The sequence below is a fragment of the Phacochoerus africanus genome, chromosome 6, assembly GCF_016906955.1.
Source record: "Phacochoerus africanus isolate WHEZ1 chromosome 6, ROS_Pafr_v1, whole genome shotgun sequence".
Classification (NCBI taxonomy): Eukaryota; Metazoa; Chordata; class Mammalia; order Artiodactyla; family Suidae; genus Phacochoerus; species Phacochoerus africanus.
The window spans coordinates 98,618,169-98,639,356 of NC_062549.1; the positions used below are offsets into that span (position 1 = coordinate 98,618,169).

The 21,188-nt window shown below is 39.1% G+C and overlaps 1 protein-coding gene across 6 annotated transcripts in view; it reads left to right on the forward strand.

Annotated features, from left to right (window-relative positions):
- The first annotated feature begins 235 nt into the window (after positions 1-235).
- Positions 236-21,188, forward strand: part of ARNT (aryl hydrocarbon receptor nuclear translocator) — a 56,711-nt gene continuing 35,758 nt past the window's right edge. For 4 of the 6 annotated variants that reach the window (XM_047784724.1, XM_047784725.1, XM_047784728.1 and 1 more), the window contains exons 1-3: positions 236-414; positions 16,391-16,502; positions 19,701-19,745. In XM_047784724.1, coding sequence (XP_047640680.1) covers positions 390-414; positions 16,391-16,502; positions 19,701-19,745 — 182 coding nt within the window. In that variant the 5' untranslated portion in view covers positions 236-389. Of the gene's footprint in view, positions 415-9,763; positions 9,813-16,390; positions 16,507-19,670; positions 19,746-21,188 lie in introns of those variants that run through there. The other 2 variants (XM_047784727.1, XM_047784730.1) reach the window with 2 other exon arrangements.

Sequence of the window (21,188 nt, forward strand, 5' to 3'; positions counted from 1 at the left end):
TTCACTGACGTCACTGGATCTCTGACCTCTAACGCACTAGAGGCGGGATTAAAGAGACAGCTGGACTTCTTCCTTGCCCTCTCTCCTCCTCCGGACCCGCTGGCGGCTCAGTGGCCAGCCCGCCTCCGGTCGATTTGGCATTTCCATTGGCCAGTTTTCCCGAGGAGGCGGGCCTTGGGGGATGACCACGCCCCCTGGGCGGGGTCTCTCCGCCGTAGGGGTTGGGGACGGTGGGGGTTGCTGCAGCCGCCATCTTGGATTCCGCGGTAGCGGTGGCGGCATTACGGCGCCGCGTCTGGGGAGTGGCTCTCCCCTCCCCCTCCCCCCGGTTCGGTGGCGGCGGCTCCTCCCACTGGGGGGGTGGTACAGCGGCGGTGGCATCTGCGGCCATGGCGGCGACTACTGCTAACCCCGGTGAGGAGACGGAGGACTGGTGTGCCTCTAAAGAAGGAGGGGCTGAAGGGATTGGCAGCTGGGGAGACCCAGGGCTGAGGGGCCGTAGTTGGGGTGAGGGCGCTGGGACGCGCGTAGGCGGTTAGGGGACAGTGGGGGGAAGGGAGTGACCTGGGGGAGGGGCCCGACCCTGGGGCACTGGGGAGACCCGAAGTGGAGGGAGGGAGCAGGCGGGTGAGAGTTGGGGAATCCTTGCCCCGAGTTCTGTTGGAGCGGCTCTTGGCGCGGGGCTGGCCCGCCTCCACTCTTGTGGCGGCGTTCCGCTGTGTGGTGTGGTCCTCTTTCAACCCTCTGTCCACCGTGGACCTGCTTGATGCCGAGTAACTGTGGGCAGAGTGGCTCTTTTTACTTTAAAAGTGGTTTGGACTCTTAAGCACTGGACCACGTTGTTGTTTAGCTGAGGTGTGCTTCCAAACGTTTAGGTTATAAAGCCTTGAATTATACTCAATTTCTCTTGAAAAATAAAAAAGCTGTGCCCCTACCCCTCGCCCCGGGGGCTGGCCTTTGAAACTTACATTTGTGTATTAAAGATGCCTCTAGTGTCTGAAGGCGGAGGTTTGTGTAATGCTTGAGTTTCAGGATGGATCTTGCCAACAGCAAGCATCCAGGACCCAAGTTTAATTTGTTAGATGTGGGTCAAAGCAGTTCCCATTCTTTAAGAAAAGTTCAATTCATGCTATATCTCAATGAATATCTGTTCTAAAAGGAGAGCTTGAACATTTCGAAAAAATCTAGTCAGTCATGTCTAAGAGATGGAGTGGCGTGTAGTGCAGCATGTCTAGACAGATCAGGTCTTCACATTCCTAGTCCCAGTCCTCTTTCCACTATGTTACAGTTATTTCTCCCTGGGAAGTATTTCATTTTAGGGATCCCAGTTTACCTTGCTGACCTTGGCCATTTTCCAGAAATCCCTGTCTTTAATAGCCTTAAAAAAGAAGCCAGAGGTAGGGATGAATAATTTGGAAGTACCTTAGTGGGAGGGATTCACTGCCATTCCCTTGTTGAAATTTAAAATTTTTTCCGTGTCTCTGAAAGGGAGTATTATTTTGCAATACCAGGTTCTGCTATTACAGTTGAATCACTGTGAAATTTACTGTCTTTCCTACCATGTTTCTGGGAACAGAGCTATTTAAAGAAGTTAATTTGTCACATGTCAATATCATATTTTTAAATCTTGTTAATTTTTTTAGAGGAAAAGGAGATAAAATTAATGGCTAAAATTCCATTGCAGAAAGTGCTGAGTGATGGAATAAAATTGAAAAGATGCGATGATTATGGCAAACCTGACCTTGGAGTAAAATAACCTGTCAACTAGGGAGTAAATAAACAAGATTTTAAACTGATAACACATTGCAAAATACTTACATAACCCTAGTCAAGTCGCAAAGCATTTCTCCTGTTAAGAGGTGGCCTGGGTAAACAAGTTTAGTGCATATGTCAGAAGTTTTTTTTCTAGCAGTGTGGGTGGGGTTGCTTTATTTTGTTTTGTTTTTTAAACAACAGTTACCAGAATGACAATTTCTTGACCACATTTTTATTAGCTGATCGATATCAGCTTAAATCTGTAAGCAGAAAATAGCATTTATTTGTGTAGAATCTTTGCTAATGATGAAACAGTTACTTTGTTTATTGCCCTTTGGCAGCCTGCTTTCTGCAACTTTTAGATTTCTTTTTTGATGTTGGAGAATTCTCCTATCTCTTCCAAGTTATTGATTCCAAGTTCAACACGTGATAATTAAGTTAGAAAGTGCATTTACTTCCTTCATTTCTCCTTATGCCCCTTTGTATCACATGAAAGAGATCATGGGTGGACTTTTGGTAGCCTGTTGCATTTTGGGAAATGAGGACCATGAATGTAGGGACACAGGGTGGAAATATACTGTGCTCAGTGAAAAGACAATAAATGACTTTCAGGTCAGAATTCTTCGTTGCGTGGTCAAACCTTTCTTCTCTTTCAGCTGCACCGGGGGGGGGGGGGGGGGGGGGGGGGGGGGGGCACTCGGAAGTTCCCAGGCCAGGGATCTAATCCGAGCTGCAGCTTAGACCTATACCACAGCTGCAGTAAATCTGGATCCTTAACCCACTGCACCATAGCAGGAACTCCAAAGCTTTTTTTCTTTTAGAGTCAGTTTAGGGACTGGGGCCATCATACCTATTTCTTTGAGTTTTTTTTAAAATTTTATCTTTTTGCTAGTTAAGTTTTCCTGTAGTTCCTGTTTGTTCTGTCATATGTCTGCAAAGGAAATTTAACTCTTCTAAGCTTCATTTAAGCTAATTTTAACATTAATAACAATACTTGATGATCACTTTAGTTGTGTTTAGAGTATGATTTAGAGATTGTTGGTAGTCCTTCAGTATCTTGCAGGGGCTAGCAAGATTTCTTGCATTTTTCACTGTCTTAACATGGTGTTGGATCAAAAGAAGAGTAAGATATGGTTTATACTCCATTCTCCAGGAGTTATATTGAAGTAATATTTCTGGAGTTCCTGTCGTGGCACAGCAGAAACGAATCCGACTAGGAACCTTGAAGTTTTGGGTTTGATCCCTGGCCTCGTTCAGTGGGTTAAGGATCCTGTGTTGCTGTGAGCTGTGGTGTAGGCTGGCAGCTGTAGCGCCTATTCACCCCCTAGCCTGGGAACCTCCATATGCTGCAGGTGTGGCCCTTAAAAAAAAAAGTAATAGTTATAATGTGGTAGTGGCTTTCTTTCTGCATAATTGATAATTTTTCATATTCTATTGTATTTCACTACTTCTCCTTACCATTGGCAAGTAGAAGTGGGTGGGTAGGTGGTCCATGAAATATTAAGCTGTATCTTTCTTTTCTGTGGAGTGCTAACAATATTGGGAAACACATCTTAAATTGCATGTGTGATTTGTATGCATTGGCTAAGGCACTGGTTGGAAACAGATTAATTCCTTGATTTGTAATTCAGTATTCAAGCCAGAAACATGAATGCATTTATTGGAGTGCAAGTTTTTCCTCCCTTGATTTTGTAGAAAACCTCTTTTTCTTCTATTAGATATCATTTATTCTGGATGGAGAATGAGTAGAAGGCAAAAGAAAGAACACTTGTTTGGGTTTGTAAGGCTGACATTTAGGAAAACTTGTTTGTTTGTTTTGTTTTTTGTTTTTAGTTTTTGGCTGCACCCATGGCATGTAGAAGTTCCCAGACCAGGGATCAAATCCATACCACAGCAGTGACAGTGCTGGATCCCCAACCTGCTGAGCCACCAAGGAACTCCTAGGAGGACTTTTTCTTTTCACATAATTTTTACCTTCATAAATTATATTTTAAAGCATCAATTAACAAAATTCTTACCCATTACCTTTACTTACCTTCTTTGGATATGGGAAGATAGGCATTTATGCAGTATATAAAATTACTATGACAAGATACTTTAAAAATTGTGTTCTATTGCAAAACTTTTTTCAAAAGTGTTTACATATATTTTAGTAATTCATCAGTTGAAATATAATTAACATTTTGGGAGTTCCTGTGGAGGCTCAGTGGTAACGAACCCAACCAATGACCATGAGGGCTCGGGTTTGATCCCTGCTCTTGCTCAGTGGGTTAAGGTTCCATCCAGCATTGCTGTGAGATGCTGTGTAGATCACAGATGTGACTTGGTCTCAAGATGCTGTGGCTGTAGCGCAGACTGGCAGCTACAGTTCTGATTCGACCCCTAGCCTGGAAATTTCCATGTGCCATGGGTGAGGCCCGAAAAAGACCAAAAAAAAAAAAAAAGAAAGAAAAGAAATATAATTAACATTTTGGAAAAAGACCCTTAATCCACATACTATTTATGCTATTCAATTTGTGGTACCAACCTGAATCTTTTCTGTATTCTTAGAAATTAAGAAGTAGATACTTCTGCATTCTTGGAACTCTAGTGTTGTTTTTGTTTTGAAATAGTGGTCTCTCACTTTAGTTTTTTTTGCATTCCAGTCCTACTCCTCTATTCATTCAAACAAGCCACTAACAGATGAGAATAATATGTTGTTTTATGTATGTTTTGTGAAAGTCTTTTGTGGTTCTCGCTATGGATGACTTTCTTCTAAGGCAGTAAACAATAGAGATTTCCATAAGTGATTGATCTTCAGAAACTAAATTGCAATACTAAAGGAAACTAAACCCTTTTTCTTTCATTTTACTTAGTCTGTGACATTTGGGGAATATTTAATTTCAAAACTAGTGAAATTTGAATCCTTGATTGTGGAAACTGTCTTTGGAGCCATCTTTTTTCCCCTTTAGGCTATTTACTATATTTATTTTAAATGTTGATTCTCTGGTGGTATAGTTCTGTATAGGGGTGGAAAGGTGACTTATCTGTTGATGTACTTCAATGTCTCTGTGGTTGTATAGCTGATTTCATTTAGGTATTTCAGTGAAGGAACATTTAAAGCACTTGGGAAATGCAAGGCCTGAGGAGTGGAGTCTATTTGGGCCCATCTTCCATACCCAGTGATAGGCTCAGCTTCTAGAACCATCTGTTTTTAAGAACGCTGCCTAGGAGTTCCTGTCGTGGCGCAGTGGTTAACGAATCCGACTAGGAACCATGAGGTTTCGGGTTCGATCCCTGGCCTTGCTCGGTGGGTTAATGATCCGGCGTTGCCGTGAGCTGTGGTGTAGGTTGCAGACGTGGCTTGGATCCAGCGTTGCTGTGGCTCTGGCATAGGCTGGTGGCTACAGCTCCGATTGGACCCCTAGCCTGGGAACCTCCATGTGCCAGGGGAGTGGCCCAAGAAATAGCAAAAAGCCAAAAAAAAAAAAAAAAGGATGCTGCCTAATATGCCACGATGACTTTAATAAGTAAATATCAATAAATGTTGGATTTGGAGAAAAGATAACTTCTTTCAGTCTTACACCTAAGAAATCAGACAGAGGAACGGGCGCAACTATTAAATATCTATTAAGTTCCTACTATATGCCAGGCAATATACTTTGCTGTTTTGTTGGTTATTCCATTTGTTAGAAACCATTTCTCAGTTTCCAAATAAATTCTCTAAATTTTCATCTCTTTTCATCATTTCTTCATTTTGTATTTTCCCCTTCACATTTTCACTGTAGTTGAGTAGACAAGCTAAGTTTTAATGACTTTAACAACCTAACTAGAATTTAAATTCCTTGAGAGCAGGACCTTTATCTCCTTTGTTCACCACAGCACGCCACTGCTCACAGAGGTGCCTAGTATATAGGACTAGAGTTCAGTAAATACTTGTTGAATAAGTGAATATTGTAAAATCTGGCATCGGAGGTTCATATCTTTATGCACTATTAACATTAAAATACCTTTGAAAGGATAACACTAATTAAGCCTCCCTCTCTTTGCCCTTTGGTAGTCATAAGTTTGTTTTCTATATGTGTGTCTGTTTCTGTTTTGTAAATAAGTTCGTTTATGTCATTTTTGTAGACACCATGTATAAATGATAGCATGTGATATTTGTCTCTTTCTGACCTCACTTAGTATGATAATCGCTAGGTCTGTTCTTGATGCTGCTAATAGCATTATTCTTTTTATGGCTGCGTAATATTCGTGTGTGTACACGCTATGCATACATACATACTTATATACATATACTATATCTTCTTTATCCTTCATCTGTTAATGGACACTTAGGGTGCTTCCTTATCTTGGCAGTTGTAAATAATGCTGTTGTGAATATTGGGGTACATGTATCATTTCAAATTAGTGTTTTCATTTTTTTTGATAAATACCCCAGAGTGGAATTACTAGGTCATATAGTAGTTTTATTTTTAGTTTTTTTGAGAAACCTCCATATTCTTTTCCATAGTGGTTACAACACTGTATATAACATTTTATATTTCCTCTAACAGTGTGTGAGGGTTCCTGATTTTCCATATCCTCACCAACATTTATTATTTGTGGTCTTTACACGGTCAGTATTCTTAATTTCTACATCGTAAGATTTTCTCCACTGTGACCTAAAGTCACTTCCTACAGAAATGTAGCACAATGTATACTTTTTGAGAAGGAGGAGGGTGGGGTGTTGTCTTTTTTTGGTAGATGAAGAAGGTGAAATGCTGCCTCGGGCGGCCAGGATGGCACAGTTGTTTGGATGGAGAGGTGAGTGTATGTTGCTAAAAAGAGCTGAAAGTATTGCAGTTCCTAAAATCTTTTCTATAACTTGCTATATTCTTTCTTCATATTTGTTTTCAGCTCTTTAAATAACTTTTAAGGTTTTTACTGGAATCCTCCTAGTTCTTCATACTCCATAATTGTGCCTTCTTGAATTTGACTCCAAAGACGCTGCATTGCTTGTTTTGTCTCAATGACTTAGCTTTTTGTCCCTTAGGCCTGCTCATTTTCATTTTCTTCTTCCTTATGCTTCTCCTTTTCTGGTTTCACTCCTGGGGCTGAAATTCATAATTGATTAATTAGTAAGCCAATCAGCTTCCTTTCCATTTTCTCACCTATCTGGCAATAAATTAAACATTTATTTGTTAACTACTGTATCTCCTTTCCTTCATTTATGTTTTATATATTGAAGACTCTGAAATTTTTATTCCTGTCTTCTCACTTAAGTGTCTTTTTAATGTTTTCATCTATTAGGGAAAAAAACCTCTTTAGGCATTCCCATCATAATTCAATAGTTAACGAACCCGACTGGCATCCCTGAGGTTCTATCCCTGGCTCAGTGGGTTAAGGATCTGCTGTTGCCTTGAACTGTGGTGTGGGTCGCAGACATGGCTCGGATCCCACTTTGCTACTGGCTGTGGTGTAGGCTGGCAGCTGTAGCTCCTATTCGACTCCTAGCCTGGGAACCTCCATATACCATGGGTGTGGCCCGTAGAAGACAAAAAATAAAATAAAATGGTGCATACTGAATAAAGCTGATGTATATTAAAAAAAAAAAGACCTATATTTAAAAGCTATGAGTTTTCAGGAGTTCCCGTCGTGGCGCAGTGGTTAACAAATCCGACTAGGAACGATGAGGTTGTGGGTTCGGTCCCTGCCCTTGCTCAGAGGGTTAACGATCCGGCGTTGCCGTGCGCTGTGGTGTAGGTTGCAGACGCGGCTCGGATCCCGCGTTGCTGTGGCTCTGGCGTAGGCTTGTGGCTACAGCTCTGATTCAACCCCTAGCCTGGGAACCTCCATATGCCGCGGGAGCGGCCCAAGAAATAGCAACAACAACAACAACAAAAAGAGACAAAAAAGACAAAAAAATAAATAAATAAATAAATAACAAACAAACAAAAAACAACAAAAAGTGATCTAAAAGCTATGAGTTTTCAAATTGAAGGAGCCAGACCAGGAATTTCCTAGAGGATGAGCTTTACTAATAGGAGAGAGTAAATTAAGAAAGGAAACAATGGAATACAGGAAAGAGGCAATACAGCATGATGTATCTATTTTGTATACACTGGTATTAGTTTCCTTGTTTTTAGTATGGTACCCTTACTTTCAACTTTGCCAGATGTTCCCCAGATCAGAGGACCTTTGGATTTCACTCTCTGGAGAATAAGTTGGTCTTTCAACTGTAAGGTGGAGAAGGAGGCACTTTTCCTGCTGGAAGGAACAGGGAAAGGGTCTGCTTAAACAGATGTTGAACAAATCTTTTTTATTTTAGCTTTCGTTTGCCCTGCCTGTACACTCCCCCACAGAAGTACCTAGAATCACCAGTTCCTCAGATTGGAGCATTCCTGTGTGTAAATAGGGTTGATTTTCTGCTTTTTTTCCTCCTGCTGGCTTAGAATTCGGTTCTTACGGGTCTCCCAAGGCAGTGGTCCCTGTTTCCAAAAATTTATTGTTCTTTTCTTCCTCCTATTTTGTTCTGTTTATGTGGTTTCATATCTTGTATAAAATTGTTTTTCTCCTTAATTTTGGGAGGGGCAAAAGCGAATAAAAGCAGAGTATTAGGGAGTTCCTTTTGTGGCTCAGTGGTTAACGAATCTGACTAGGAACCATGAGGTTGCAGGTTCGATCCCTGGCCTTGCTCAGTGGGTTAAGGATCCGGCATGGCCGTGAGCTATGGTGTAGGTCACAGACGCAGCTCGGATCCCCTGTTGCTATGGCTCTGGCGAAGGCTGGCAGCTACAGCTCCGATTATACCCCTAGCCTGGTAACTTCCACATGCAGTGGGTGCAGCGCTAGAAAAGACAACAACAACAAGAACAAAGAGTATATAGTTAGGCGCTAGAAAAGATAACAACAACAACAAAGAGTATATAGATTTAACATATTCTCCTTCTTCAGAAACTGCATAGTTGAATTTTTTAGAGATTCCTTTACCTTTTCATTTTGCTATCATATTAATTTAGGCCTTTATCACCTCATTTTTGGTTAGTCTAATTCATTTCCCTGTTTCTGTTCAGATTTTAAATCTGTTAGGTTTGTCTTTTACATTTTTTTCTCATCATTCTGACTTAAAGGGATATTTTGCCTTTCAGCTGCTTATTGAATCAGATTTAAGATTTCATCTTGGGAAGTTCCTGTTATGGCTCAGTTGAAACCAACCTGACTAGTATCCATGAGGACGCAGGTTCAATCCCTGGCCTTTCTCAGTGGGTTAAGTGTCCGGCATTGCTGTGTGCTATGGTGTAGGTCGCAGATATGTTGCTGTTGCGGTGGCTGTGGCTGGGGCCAGCAGCTGTAGCTCCAGCTAGCCCTCTTAGCCTGGGATCTTCCATATACTTCAGGTGTGGTCCTAAAAAGCAAAAAAAAAATAAATAAATAAATAAATAAATAAAAATAAAATAATAATAAAAAAAATAATCTTGGCATTCAAGGCCTTCTTACCTTTGGCTAGCATTTGACATCTTATATTTTCTCTGAAGTACAGACTGTGCTCTTTATAGGCCTATTTCCCTACAGCTCCTCACAGCTAGTTTCATATTTTCATACCTCCCTTACGATTTGCTCATGTTCTTTTGTCTATGTGGAAAGCCTGTTTCCTCTCCTTTACTTTTTCCAAGGCCCAGCTTGACCTACCTTTTTGAAACTTGCTGGCTGGTTGGCAGGCTGACTGCCAGCTTTGTTTCCTTTAGTTTTTCCTTCCTATTGAGTACCTTCTCTGTGCTAGGGACTGTATCAGATCTTAATTTAAACCATCTAAGAATTAATTTTCTTTTTCTAAATTCCTCTCTCAGATGCCATGTAAACCTAAAAGTATACAGTTTATTTTTAATAGGAAATTAAAAATTTTTTTCTTAGGAAATTTGCATATACTATTTAAAATTTATGGGTGAACTAGAAAAGGTTAATAGTAATAACTTATAAAATATACTCAGTCTTACTAATAATAGAGAAATCCACATCAAACCAATAATGATAATCATTTTATACCTAGAAAATTCATAAAAATCTGAAGGATTGCCAAGATCCAGTGCTTTTTGGAGGTATGGATAACTCGATACTGTTAGTGATGTTCTTAATTGGTATGACCTTTTTGTAGGGTAATGGGTGAAGTTTCCAATGTGCTCCCTTAGATCCAGCGAGTCATTTTCAAATTTTTTTTTGGTGGTAATAGTGGCTCTGTGCTTAAAGATATTCAATTGATATTCATTGAAACATTATTTATGATAGTGATAGTTCAGATGTCGTAAATATATACATTTCTACTATGAAATATTGTATAACTATTAAAGAGTTAAAGGTATTTATTGACATGACACACCTTCCAAGATATATTGTTATATGGAAAGAAATAGAAGTTTCAGAATAAATATATGTAGTCCCTCCTCTTGGTTGTGTAAAAATTACTAAAACCCTGTAATATTCGATGTATATAAGAAGGTCTGGAAGGATCCATATCAAAATAGTAACAACAGTTTCCCAGTTGCGGTGTATGTATGGAGGATTTTACTTTTAACTGTTTGCCTCTGTATTGTTTGAAAATTTTTAGAGACTTCTAAATTTGATTTTTTGTATATCCATATTTTAATATATTACTTTTGTAATGTAAAAATTAGTAATGGCAAAATCAGTTAACATTCTGGTGTTTGATATATTTATATTTAAGGAATACTTAGAGTATGTCAGGCACTATGCTAAGCAATTTTCACATGCAGTATCTAATCATCACCAAAGGTAAGTGCTCTTATTAGCTACATTTTACAGATAAACTCTGAGAGATTAAATAATTTGCCCAAGTTCACACATGTAGTATATGATAACCCTAGGTTTGGAATCTAGATTTATCTGACTTTAGAGTTTGAGCCATATACTTTCACATTTTTCTTTTCTTTCTTTTTTTTTGTCTTTTTTGCCATTTCTTGGGCCGCTTCCGTGGCATATGGAGGTTCCCAGGCTAGGGGTCGAATCGGAGCTGTAGCTGCCAGCCTACGCCAGAGCCACAGCAACGCAGGATCCGAGCCGAGTCTGCAACCTACACCACAGCTCACGGCAACGCCTGGATTGTTAACCCACTGAGCAAGGGCAGGGACCAAACCCGCAACCTCATGGTTCCTAGTCGGATTCGTTCACCACTGCGCCACAATGGGAACTCCTACTTTCACATTTTTCAGTGCATGCCACACACAGGCATACACATAAATTTTCTTTTTAAAAAATTGGATTTTCTGGTTGTAAAAGTAATATATGCTTAATATAAAAGACAAAATTTATGTGTAGAAAATCAAATGTAGAAGTCCCTGAATGCCATCCTAGAGATAACCATTGTTAATAGTTTACTGTGTAACGTTTGCTCACTCCATTCCAGCCACGATGTTATCCACATTATTCCTAGAATTTAACAGGTATGCTCTCACCTCCGGGTCTTTGCACTTTGCCTGGAGTGCATTTCCCCTAGATACTTGCATAGTTTATTCCCTTACCTTCTCTGACCTTTCCTTAAATGTTACATTTTTAGCAAGGTCTTCCCTCACTATCTAAAATTGCTTGAACTTTTATATACTTCTGAGTTGACCTCCCCTAGTTCATTTTTCTCCACATTTATCTCTCTATATAATATATTGTTAGATCAAACCAAATGAAATTACTATTTATCCATTTTTTTTAACCTATGTCAGTTACATACTGTCAAGCCATTTTATATTTTAATTATTTCTCATGTTTTTTCCACTGACATGTAAAATTCATAAGGGTTAGCATTTTTGTGTCTTTTATTTATTACTTTATCTGTAGGACCTGCAATAGTGGCATGTAATAGGCATGCAATAAATATTAAATAAATTCTTCTAGGCTTTTGTTATGTATATAAACTTCTAAAAGTATTAAATGTAATTTTCCGTAGCTTATTTTTCCATTTGCCATTATGATATATGGTGGATAACTTTCCATTTCAATGATGTAGATCCACCTCAGAATTTTTTTATATATTAAAATTTATTTTATTGTGGCAAAATATACTTAACATAGAATTTGCCTTTTTGACTGTTTTCAAGTGTACAGTTCAGAGGCATTAGTAGTGTCACAACTTTGTGCTGCCATCACCACTATTGACCTCCAGAAATTTTTTCATCTTGCAAAATTAAAATTATACCTTTAAACAATTTCCAATCCCACATTTTCCAATCCCTTCAGTGTAATATTTTCAAGGTTCATCCATACTGTAGCATATTGCATACTTTCCTTCTTCTTTTTTCTTTTCTTTTCTTTTTTTTTTTTTTTTTTTGCTTTTTAGGGCTGTACCCATGGCATATGGAAATTCCCAAGCGAGGGGTCCAATCAGAGCTTCAACTTCCGGCCTATAACACAGCCACAGCAATGGAGGATCTGAGCTGCATCTGCGACCTATACCACAGCTCATGGCAATGTTGGATTCCCAACCCAATGAACGAGGCCAGGGATCGCACCCACATCCTCATGGATACTAGTCAAATTCGTTTCCATGGAGCCACAATGGGAACCCTTTTTTTCCTTTTCTTTCTTTTTTTTTTTTAACAGCCACAGTGGGCCATACCTGTGACAATGCCAAATCCTTTAACCCACTGCACCGGGCCAGGGCTCTAACCCAAACCACTGCAGTCAGATTCTTAACCCAATGTGCCATGGCAGGAACTCCCAGGTCCTCATTCCTGACCAGTGGAAATGAAAGTTCCAGGACCCTCCTTGGCCTTCTCTGATGCCAGAGGTGTTTTGTTTGTTTGTTTTTAAGAGTTGAGCTCCAAAACCTTAATTTCTTCAAAGTAGTTTGCAGATAGTTGAGTGTCTTTCTATGTACAGTAGTTTCAGGAGCTAAATGGAAAGTCATCCATTTGCATATGTGGTAATTTTTCAGCAAGATGCCACGTTCATTTTAAATTGTCTTTGCTGATACTAACCCTTTGATGTTCAAGACACATGTCTGTGGGCCAGCAGCACACACTGACTTTATCTGAATGTTGGAAACTGTTACCAGGACCTGGCCTCTCTGAGGTAGGGCTCTGAATCATGGATATGGAGCAAGTGTGTGCTTTGATGTCCACTTTCTTCCAGAAGGAGAGCACTAAACAAATGTCTGAAGAGTCTCTCCTTTCTTCTCTCTGCAGCCAGATGTGCAAACCATGGAACATGATCCAGAAACTATTTTAACTGTTGAATGTTCCTGTTTGTTCTCTAATCTGTTTATCGGTTAATTTTATCAAGTGGTTCTTTTTTTTTTTCATTTTTTATTTTTACTTTTTAATTTTTTTTTGTCTTTTGTCCTTTTTAGGGCTGCGCCTGTGACATATGGAGGTTCCCAGGCCAGGGGTCCAATCAGAGCTGTTGCTGCCGGCCTACGCCAGAGCCATAGTAACGCCAGATCCGAGCTGCATCTGCAACCTACACCACAGCTCATGGCAACACCAGATCATTAACTCACTGAGCGAGGCTAGGGATTGAACCCGCAACCTCATGGTTCTTAGATTCGTTTCCGCTGCGCCGTGATGGGAACTCCTTTTTCATTTTTTAAAGTTTTATTGATTTACAAGGTTGCGATCATTTCTGCTGTACAACAAAGTGATTCAGTTATGCATGTACACACATTCATTTTTTCAGATTCTTCTCCCACATAGATTATCAGAAAATATTGGGTAGAGTTCTCTGTGCTATACAGTAGGTCCTATACCACAGCCACAGCAATGCCAGATCTGAGCTGAGTCTTCGACCTACACTGTGGCTCACAGCAGTGCTGGATCCTTAACCCACTGAGCGGGGCCAGGGATTGAACTCATATCCTCATGGATACTAGTTGGGTTCATTACCGCTGAGCCACAACAGAAACTCCTGGAATTCTTTCCTATTAGATAATTAAAATCCTATTGTTTTCAAAAGTGTTCACTATTGACATAGGGGCAGGAAAATATATTAATACAGAATAGAAGTATAGAAAGATCAGTTATCTATAGACACCTAAAATATAATAAAGGAGTCATTTCAGATAATTGAGGAAAGGATGGACTATCCAGCAAAGGATATTAGAATAATCAGCTGTCCATTTGCAAGAAAGTGTTCAGAGTCCTGTCTTATGCCAGGTTGGCATATGTAATAAATTCCAGAAGGTTTAAAAATCAATGGAGTTCCTGTGCAGTGTAGCAGTTTAAGGATCTTGGCATTGTCTCAGCTGTGGCGCAGGTCACAGCTGTGGTGTAAGTCTGATCCCTGGTCCAGGAAGTTCCACATGCTGCAGGTGAGGCAAAAAAAAAAAAAAAAAGAAAAAGAAAAGAAAAATCTAAATGTGAAACACAGAAGTATTATAAGAAAATACAGAAGTAATCTGGAGGATGGATAGATTTCCTAAACAAGATAGAAATTGAACTATTTAGGAAAACTGATAAGTTTAACAACATAAAAATGCAAAATGTATATTTAAAGGCTAACATAGGTGATAATAAGTACTTGTAATACATAATAGGCATATATTACCCTTTAATATACTGATAGGTCCTACACATTTATTAGACAAAGACTTTCAGTGTAAAAATATCAAAGGTATGAAGAGCTAACTCAGTGATTTCAGGTGACTAATATAAAAAGACATAATGAAAATTAAAACAGGAGTTCCCATTGTAATTCCCTGGGTTAAGAACCCAAGTGTCCATGAGGATGCAGGTTCGATCCCTGGCCTCCCTTAATGGGTTGAGGGTCCAGTATTGCTGCAAAGCTGTGGTGTATATTGAAGGTGTGGCTTGGATCTGGTGTTAGTGTAGCAGTGGTGTAGCCAGACACCTGCAGCTCCCATTGGACCCCTAGCCTGGGAACTTGCACATGGCATGAGCATGGCCAAAAACAAGATAAAATGAGGAGTTCCCATTGTAGCTTAGTAGGTTAAGAACCCAACTAGTATCTATGAAAATGTGGGTTTGATCCCTGGCTTTGCTCGGTGAGTTAAGAATCCAGTGTTGCCACAAGCTGCAGCATAGATCGTGGATGCAGCTTGTATCTGGCATGGCTGTGGCTGTGGCGTGGGCTGGCAGCTGCAGTTCTGATTTGACCTCTAGCCTGGGAACTTATATGCCACAGGTGTGGCTCTAAAAAGAAAAAAGAAAAAGATAAAATGAGCTTAACTGTTAACAGTGATTACTTCTGGGGGATGAGATTGAATTGAAAGCAGAAAAGGATACAAAGGGGGCAGGAAAGGGAGTCATAATGAGGGACTTAGAGTTCACTCTATATGACTCTTCTTTTTAATTTTTTAAATTTATCTTTATTTATTTAATTTATTTTTGGCCATATCCTTGGCATGTGGAAATTCCTGGGCCAGGGATCGAATCCATGCTACAGCAGTGACCTGAGCTGCCACAGTGATAGTGTGGGATTCTTAACCTGCTGTGCCACAGAGAACTCCTGTTTTTATTAAAGTATAGTTGATTTACAATGTTGTGTCAATTTCTGCTGTATACCATAGTGACCCGGTCATACATATATGTACATTCTTTTTCTCATATTATTTTTCATCATGTTCTATACAAGAGAGTGGATATAATTTCCTGTGCTATACAGTAGGACCTCATTAGTTATCCTTTTTTTTTTTTTTTGTCTTTTGTCTTTATAGGGCTGCACCCGTGGCATATGGGTGTTCCCAGGCTAGGGGTCTAATTGGAGCTACAGCTGGTGGCCTGCACCAGAGCCACAGCAACGCCAGATCCCTGCCATGTCTGCGACCTGCACCACAGCTCATGGCAACACTGCATCCTTAACTCACTGCGCAAGGCCAGGGATTGAAACTCGCTACCTCGTGGTTCCTAGTCGGATTCGTTTCCACTGCGCTACTTTGGGAACTCCGACTTATCCTTTCTAAATGTAGTAGTTTGCATCTACTAACCCCAAACTCCACATCCATCCCATTCCCTCCCCCCCACATTGGCAACTGCTCGATTTTTTTTTTTTTTTGAGTTTTGAAATATAGGTGATGTTGAGGTTTTTTTGTATTTTCCAAATAAAATAAATCAGAGGAGATAAGTTATATATATTTGTTGCATGAGTGGAATATGTAAACCAATTTGTGTTTTAGATTAATATTATGTTACTATTACAAGCTTTTAAAAGCGAAGACTGCAGACTATGTCTCTTCCAACCTGTGTGACGTCGGGGGAACTGAAGTGTAGGACAATCTTTTTTCAGTCTAAGAATTCAAGAAAAGCAATCTGGACATGAGCATTTGGGTTTTCTAGCAAACTATTGAGATCTTATCCCCAGCTTGAGCCTTTCTTTTCTAGCCAATTTGATGATGATGATGTTAAGCAAGGACAGTCTTTTTATTTATTTATTTATGCTATTTCTTGGGCTGTCCCACGGCATATGGAAGTTCCCAGGCTAGGGGTCGAATCGGAGCTGTAGCCACCGGCCTACGCCAGAGCCACAGCAACTCGGGATCTGAGCCAAGTCTGCAACCTACACTGCAGCTCACGGCAACGCCAGGATCGTTAACCCACTGAGCAAGGGCAGGGACCAAACCCGCAACCTCATAGTCAGATTCGTTAACCACTGTGCCATGACGGGAACTCCCAAGGACAGTCTTTTTAAAATCTGTATTTCTGTTTTTCTTTGACAGAAATGACAGCAGATGTACCATCACTGGGTCCAGCCATTACCTCTGGAAACCCTGGGCCTGGGATTCAAGGTGGAGGAGCCATTGTTCAGAGGGCTATTAAGCGGCGACCAGGGTGAGTTTAACCAGGGTGGTGTCATGAATGTCTCTCCTTTGTACCAGACTGATTTTGTTAGTTGCTGAACCCTCTATTCTAACTCTGTCACCTTTTCTGGCTATTTACTACACTGCTGTTAGATAACTTTCTTAAGTCCCTGGATTTTTCTTGTTTGGAATTGATGTTTTTATCTAAGTTTCTTATAAGCATTTTTTTTTTTAAACCAAAAATCTCTGCAATGTAAAGGAATATGGCTAAGCCTAAAGATTTTGCTGCTGCTGAAAATTTGCTGCTTTCATTAAACTTTATATCTGCATTCTCAAAATCTTTTTGGGAGGCTTCTTACTTTTCTGGATTTAGAGAATGCTAAACTCTAGAATATTTCTCTTCTAAGTTATTGATCTGTTGCTTCATTTGGAATCTAGATTCCATTCAGTTCCAAAATTATTTATTAAATGCCTAATTAGCATAAGGCATTGTGCTGGTTGCTGCTAGGTAAATAAGGCACAGTTCTTGTGTCTGAGTTGTTTATGTTCTGAAATTGATAATCATTACACAGATAAATATAATTTAAGATAGAATACTCCAGGTTTGCTAAAAGGAACTACTGATACAGTCCTCTGTGTTTTAATGTGTAGAAATACCATTATTGGTTGGTAGAGGTTAGGAAAGACTTTAGGAAAGAGGTTGCTTTGGAAAGGCCTGGAGGAATGGGTAGTATTTGACCTGCTTGTTGGTATTTTTATTTTTTCTTTCTTGTTTTTAAAAATTATGTAGCTAATGTTATAGCTAGTTTTTAAGCTTCCTTCTACCAGTAGTAATGCAAGGATGATCCCTGGGTTAAAGTGGTAACATGAGTAACATATTAAGACTTGATTATCTCTGTGGGTTCTCTCTCTCCTTCTGCATGTTGCAGGTAGGGTGAATAAGTAACTTACACAAGGTTCTAAAGCCAGTAAGTGGAAGATCTATGATAGGCACTTTGGGAGGTTAGCTTTAGAGTCTACAATCTTAAACATGGTGTTGTGGTTATATATACTCAATATTAATTAGAAGCAATATTAATATCAAAATTAGGGGATTGGTTAAGTTATAGTACATTGAAAATGGAATACTCTACAGCTATTAGAAGTGAAAATATGTATTGGTATAGAAAAATGTTCATAATATATTGAGAAAAGGGGTTACAATACATGTAAACCAACTCTATCAGAAAAAAATATGTGTAATGTGTGCATAGCAAAAAAACTGAAAGGATACTTACCAGATGTCTAGTGATGGGGTTATGGAAGACATTTGTTTCTGTTTTTAATTATTTCCAGATTTTCTAAAGCGAGTATTTTTGGTAGTCAGAAAAATATATTAAAAGAAAAAATACATGTTTTTTAAAAGAAAGATTGGTATGTCCCATTGTGGCACAATGGAAATGAATCTGACCAGTATCCATGAGGATGTGGGTTCAATCCCTGGCCTCGCTCACTGGGTTAAGGATCCAGTCTTGGCCATGAGCTTTGGTGTAGGTTGCAGACATGGCTCGGATCCCACGTTGCTGTGGCTATGGTGTAGGCTGGCAGCTGTAGCTCTGACTTAACCCCTAGTCTGGGAACTTCTCTATGCCTTGAGTGTGGCCCTAAAAAGCAAAAAATATAAAATTAAATAAAAAAAATAAAAGATTGGAAAATATAGAAATTTATAAAGAAGAATAAAATAGCAATAATCCTACTATACAGCCCATCTCCCATTAGTTTTTTTTTAGTGTATTTGCTTTATTCTTCTTTAAAATAATTATAATCATAATTAAGTAGGTTTATATAACCTGGTCTGTTCACTTAATTGTATAAAATGACCTTTTTTCATATTCTTACATATTTTATGGGAACATAATATTAAATAGTTATATAGAGGGATGTATTTAATTCCTGTTTGGAGACATTTATTTATTATTTATTTATTTATTTATTTTGCTCTTTAGGGCCATACCCATGGCATATGGAGGTTCCCAGGCTAGGGGTCAAATTGAAACTACACCTGCCAGCCTGCGCCACAGCCACAGCAACGCAGGATCCGAGCCATGTCTGTGACCTAAACCACAGCTCATGGCGACGCCAGATCCTTAGCTCATTGATTGGGCTTGAAACCTCATGGTTCCTAGTTAGATTTGTTTCTGTCGCGCCAGGACGGGAACTCTGTTTGGAGACATTTAAAATGTTTTGAAGATTTTGCTGTTTAATGTAATGATCAATGAATATCTTTGTATGTAATTTTTTTTCTCTACTTCTAGTTATTTCTTTAGGATAGAGTTTTAGAAATGGAGTTATTAGGTAAATAGGTTTGACAGATGATCGGGGCTAAGGGAGAAAGGGAAATGGACGTTTTCAGGATTGATGCTGTATACTTCATATATAACTCATTAAGAGGCCCATGATTGCACTAATAAAGATGCCACAATCACTGCATTAAGGTGATAAGTGAGTAATGTTTTTGTTTAGTGGAGTATGGAGATTAATGGGAGATTGGCCTATCTTGTTACCTATAATCCTCTCTAATCCCTTGAAATGAAAGTCACCTCTGCTTTTACTAAATGTTTGTAGCTTATTGATTGTGCTCCTCATGTGGCACTTTCTCATTCTCACTTATTGTATATTTGTATTTGTCTAGGCAAAGAATCCCTTGAAGGCAAGTCTCTTGTTATCACCTCATCTAGCACAGTATCTGGATTATAATATATATTACATGTTTATTAGATGAATGAAGGAAAGAAATGTTATTTAACAACCTTCGGAGGTCTTGAAGATACTCCTTTATGGAACATCACTGTTTTGAGAGATGTTTTCAGAGAACTGGTAGCATAGTCTAGAGTAGACTGTACAAATGAGAAATGGACCTGAATTATTCATACTAATTTTTTCTTATCCTTTTTGAGTGGATTCCTGGTCCTTTTGTAGGGGTTGTACTATGATATAAAACTTTGGCAAAGGTGGATATCTACCCTAGGAAAATGAAAGGTAGCAGCAAGGGGTACTCTCTTTTGATTATCCAATATCTGTGACCTGTTTGGTACAGCAAGGAAGAGGTAATATAGCTTTGCTTACGTCCACTTCCTCTTTTCCTTCTTCCATGAGTGGGTGTTCAGATAGCTTATGGATTTAGAATTTTAATTTTTTTAATGTTCTGCATTATCAGTAGGCTTACAGTATTTTTGTTGGCTTTCTCCAGATTGGATTTTGATGATGATGGAGAAGGGAACAGTAAATTTTTGAGGTAAGATCTTGAAAAACTTTCTCTGGATTTTTGATATTAAAAATTAGTTCATTATATTTCTTATTCATAATATTTTTGTCTGTAGGCCTAAGAAGAGTCTTTCATCCTAGAACTAAAATTTGTATTATATTATACCTCATAAAATTTTCAAGCATTCTGGTAATAGCTCCAGAGGAAGGAGCTCAATGAGGAGAGGGCATTTATAAGACCTTTATATCAGTTCTCTATTGTGTGAGTTAAAAAAGAACAATGATTTATTATTTCTCACAATTGGATTGACAATTTCTATGGATTGACTAGATGATTATTCTGCTGACCTTGCCTATACTTACTCATAAGACTGCCTTCAGCTGCCTTATCATCTGAAAACTAGGCTCATATGGCTGATACGGTATCTCTTTGTGGTCTTTTATCCTTAAGGAGGCCAGACTGAATTTCTGTACATGGTGATGGCTATAATTCAAAGGGCAAGTCCTGTCTAAGTGTTTATCAAGCCTCTGCTTTGCATTGACATTTGCTGTTATTCCATTGGCCAAAGCAAGTCATATGTCCAAGTCCAGACTCATTGTGGGAGCAGGCTGCACCAGGTAGTGAGTACTTCGAGGTGTAATTAGTTGGAAGGGGGACATTAATGTACTAATCTTTCATGCCCTCTAATAGCCATTGTCTTCTACAGAGCCAGAATTGAATTTGTCTCGTAGAGTAATGAATCTTCTAGAGCAGTGAAAATAAATTTTTCACTATATTGATGGAGTTCTTTCAGAGAAGGGAAATTTTAATTCTTATTTAAGACCAATTACTTGACTTTATTTTAAGTAAGGAAAGCAGTAAGAGTCAAAGAATAGAAGATAACCTTTTTTCTTTTGACAGTTGAACACATTACCTAGGTAGTGTCTACATTGCAGAGTAACAAATAATTGAGAAATAAAGGAGTCCTATTTTCACTTTATTTTTAATTTTTTTTTGTCTTTTTTTGCTATTTCTTTGGGCCACTCCTGCGGCATATGGAGGTTCCCAGGCTAGGGGTCAAATTGGAGCTGTAGCCCCTGGCCTACGCCAGAGCCACAGCAACGCAGGATACGAGCCAGGTCTGCAACCTACACTACAGCTCACGGCAACGCCAGATCGTTAACCCACTGAGCAAGGGCATTGACCGAACCCGCAACCTCATGGTTCCTAGTCGGATTCATTAACCACTGCGCCATGACGGGAACTCCTATTTTTAAATTTTTTAAACCTTATTTTATCTTTTTTTTTTATTTTTTAAAGTATAATTGTTTACAGTGTTGTGCTAATTTCTGCTATACAGCATAGTGACCTAGTTTTTTATATATATTCTTTTTCTCATACTATCTTCCATCATGTTCGATCCCAGGAGATTGAATATAGTTCACAGTGCTGTGCATTAGCACCTCATTGCTTATCCATTCTAAAGGGAGCCCT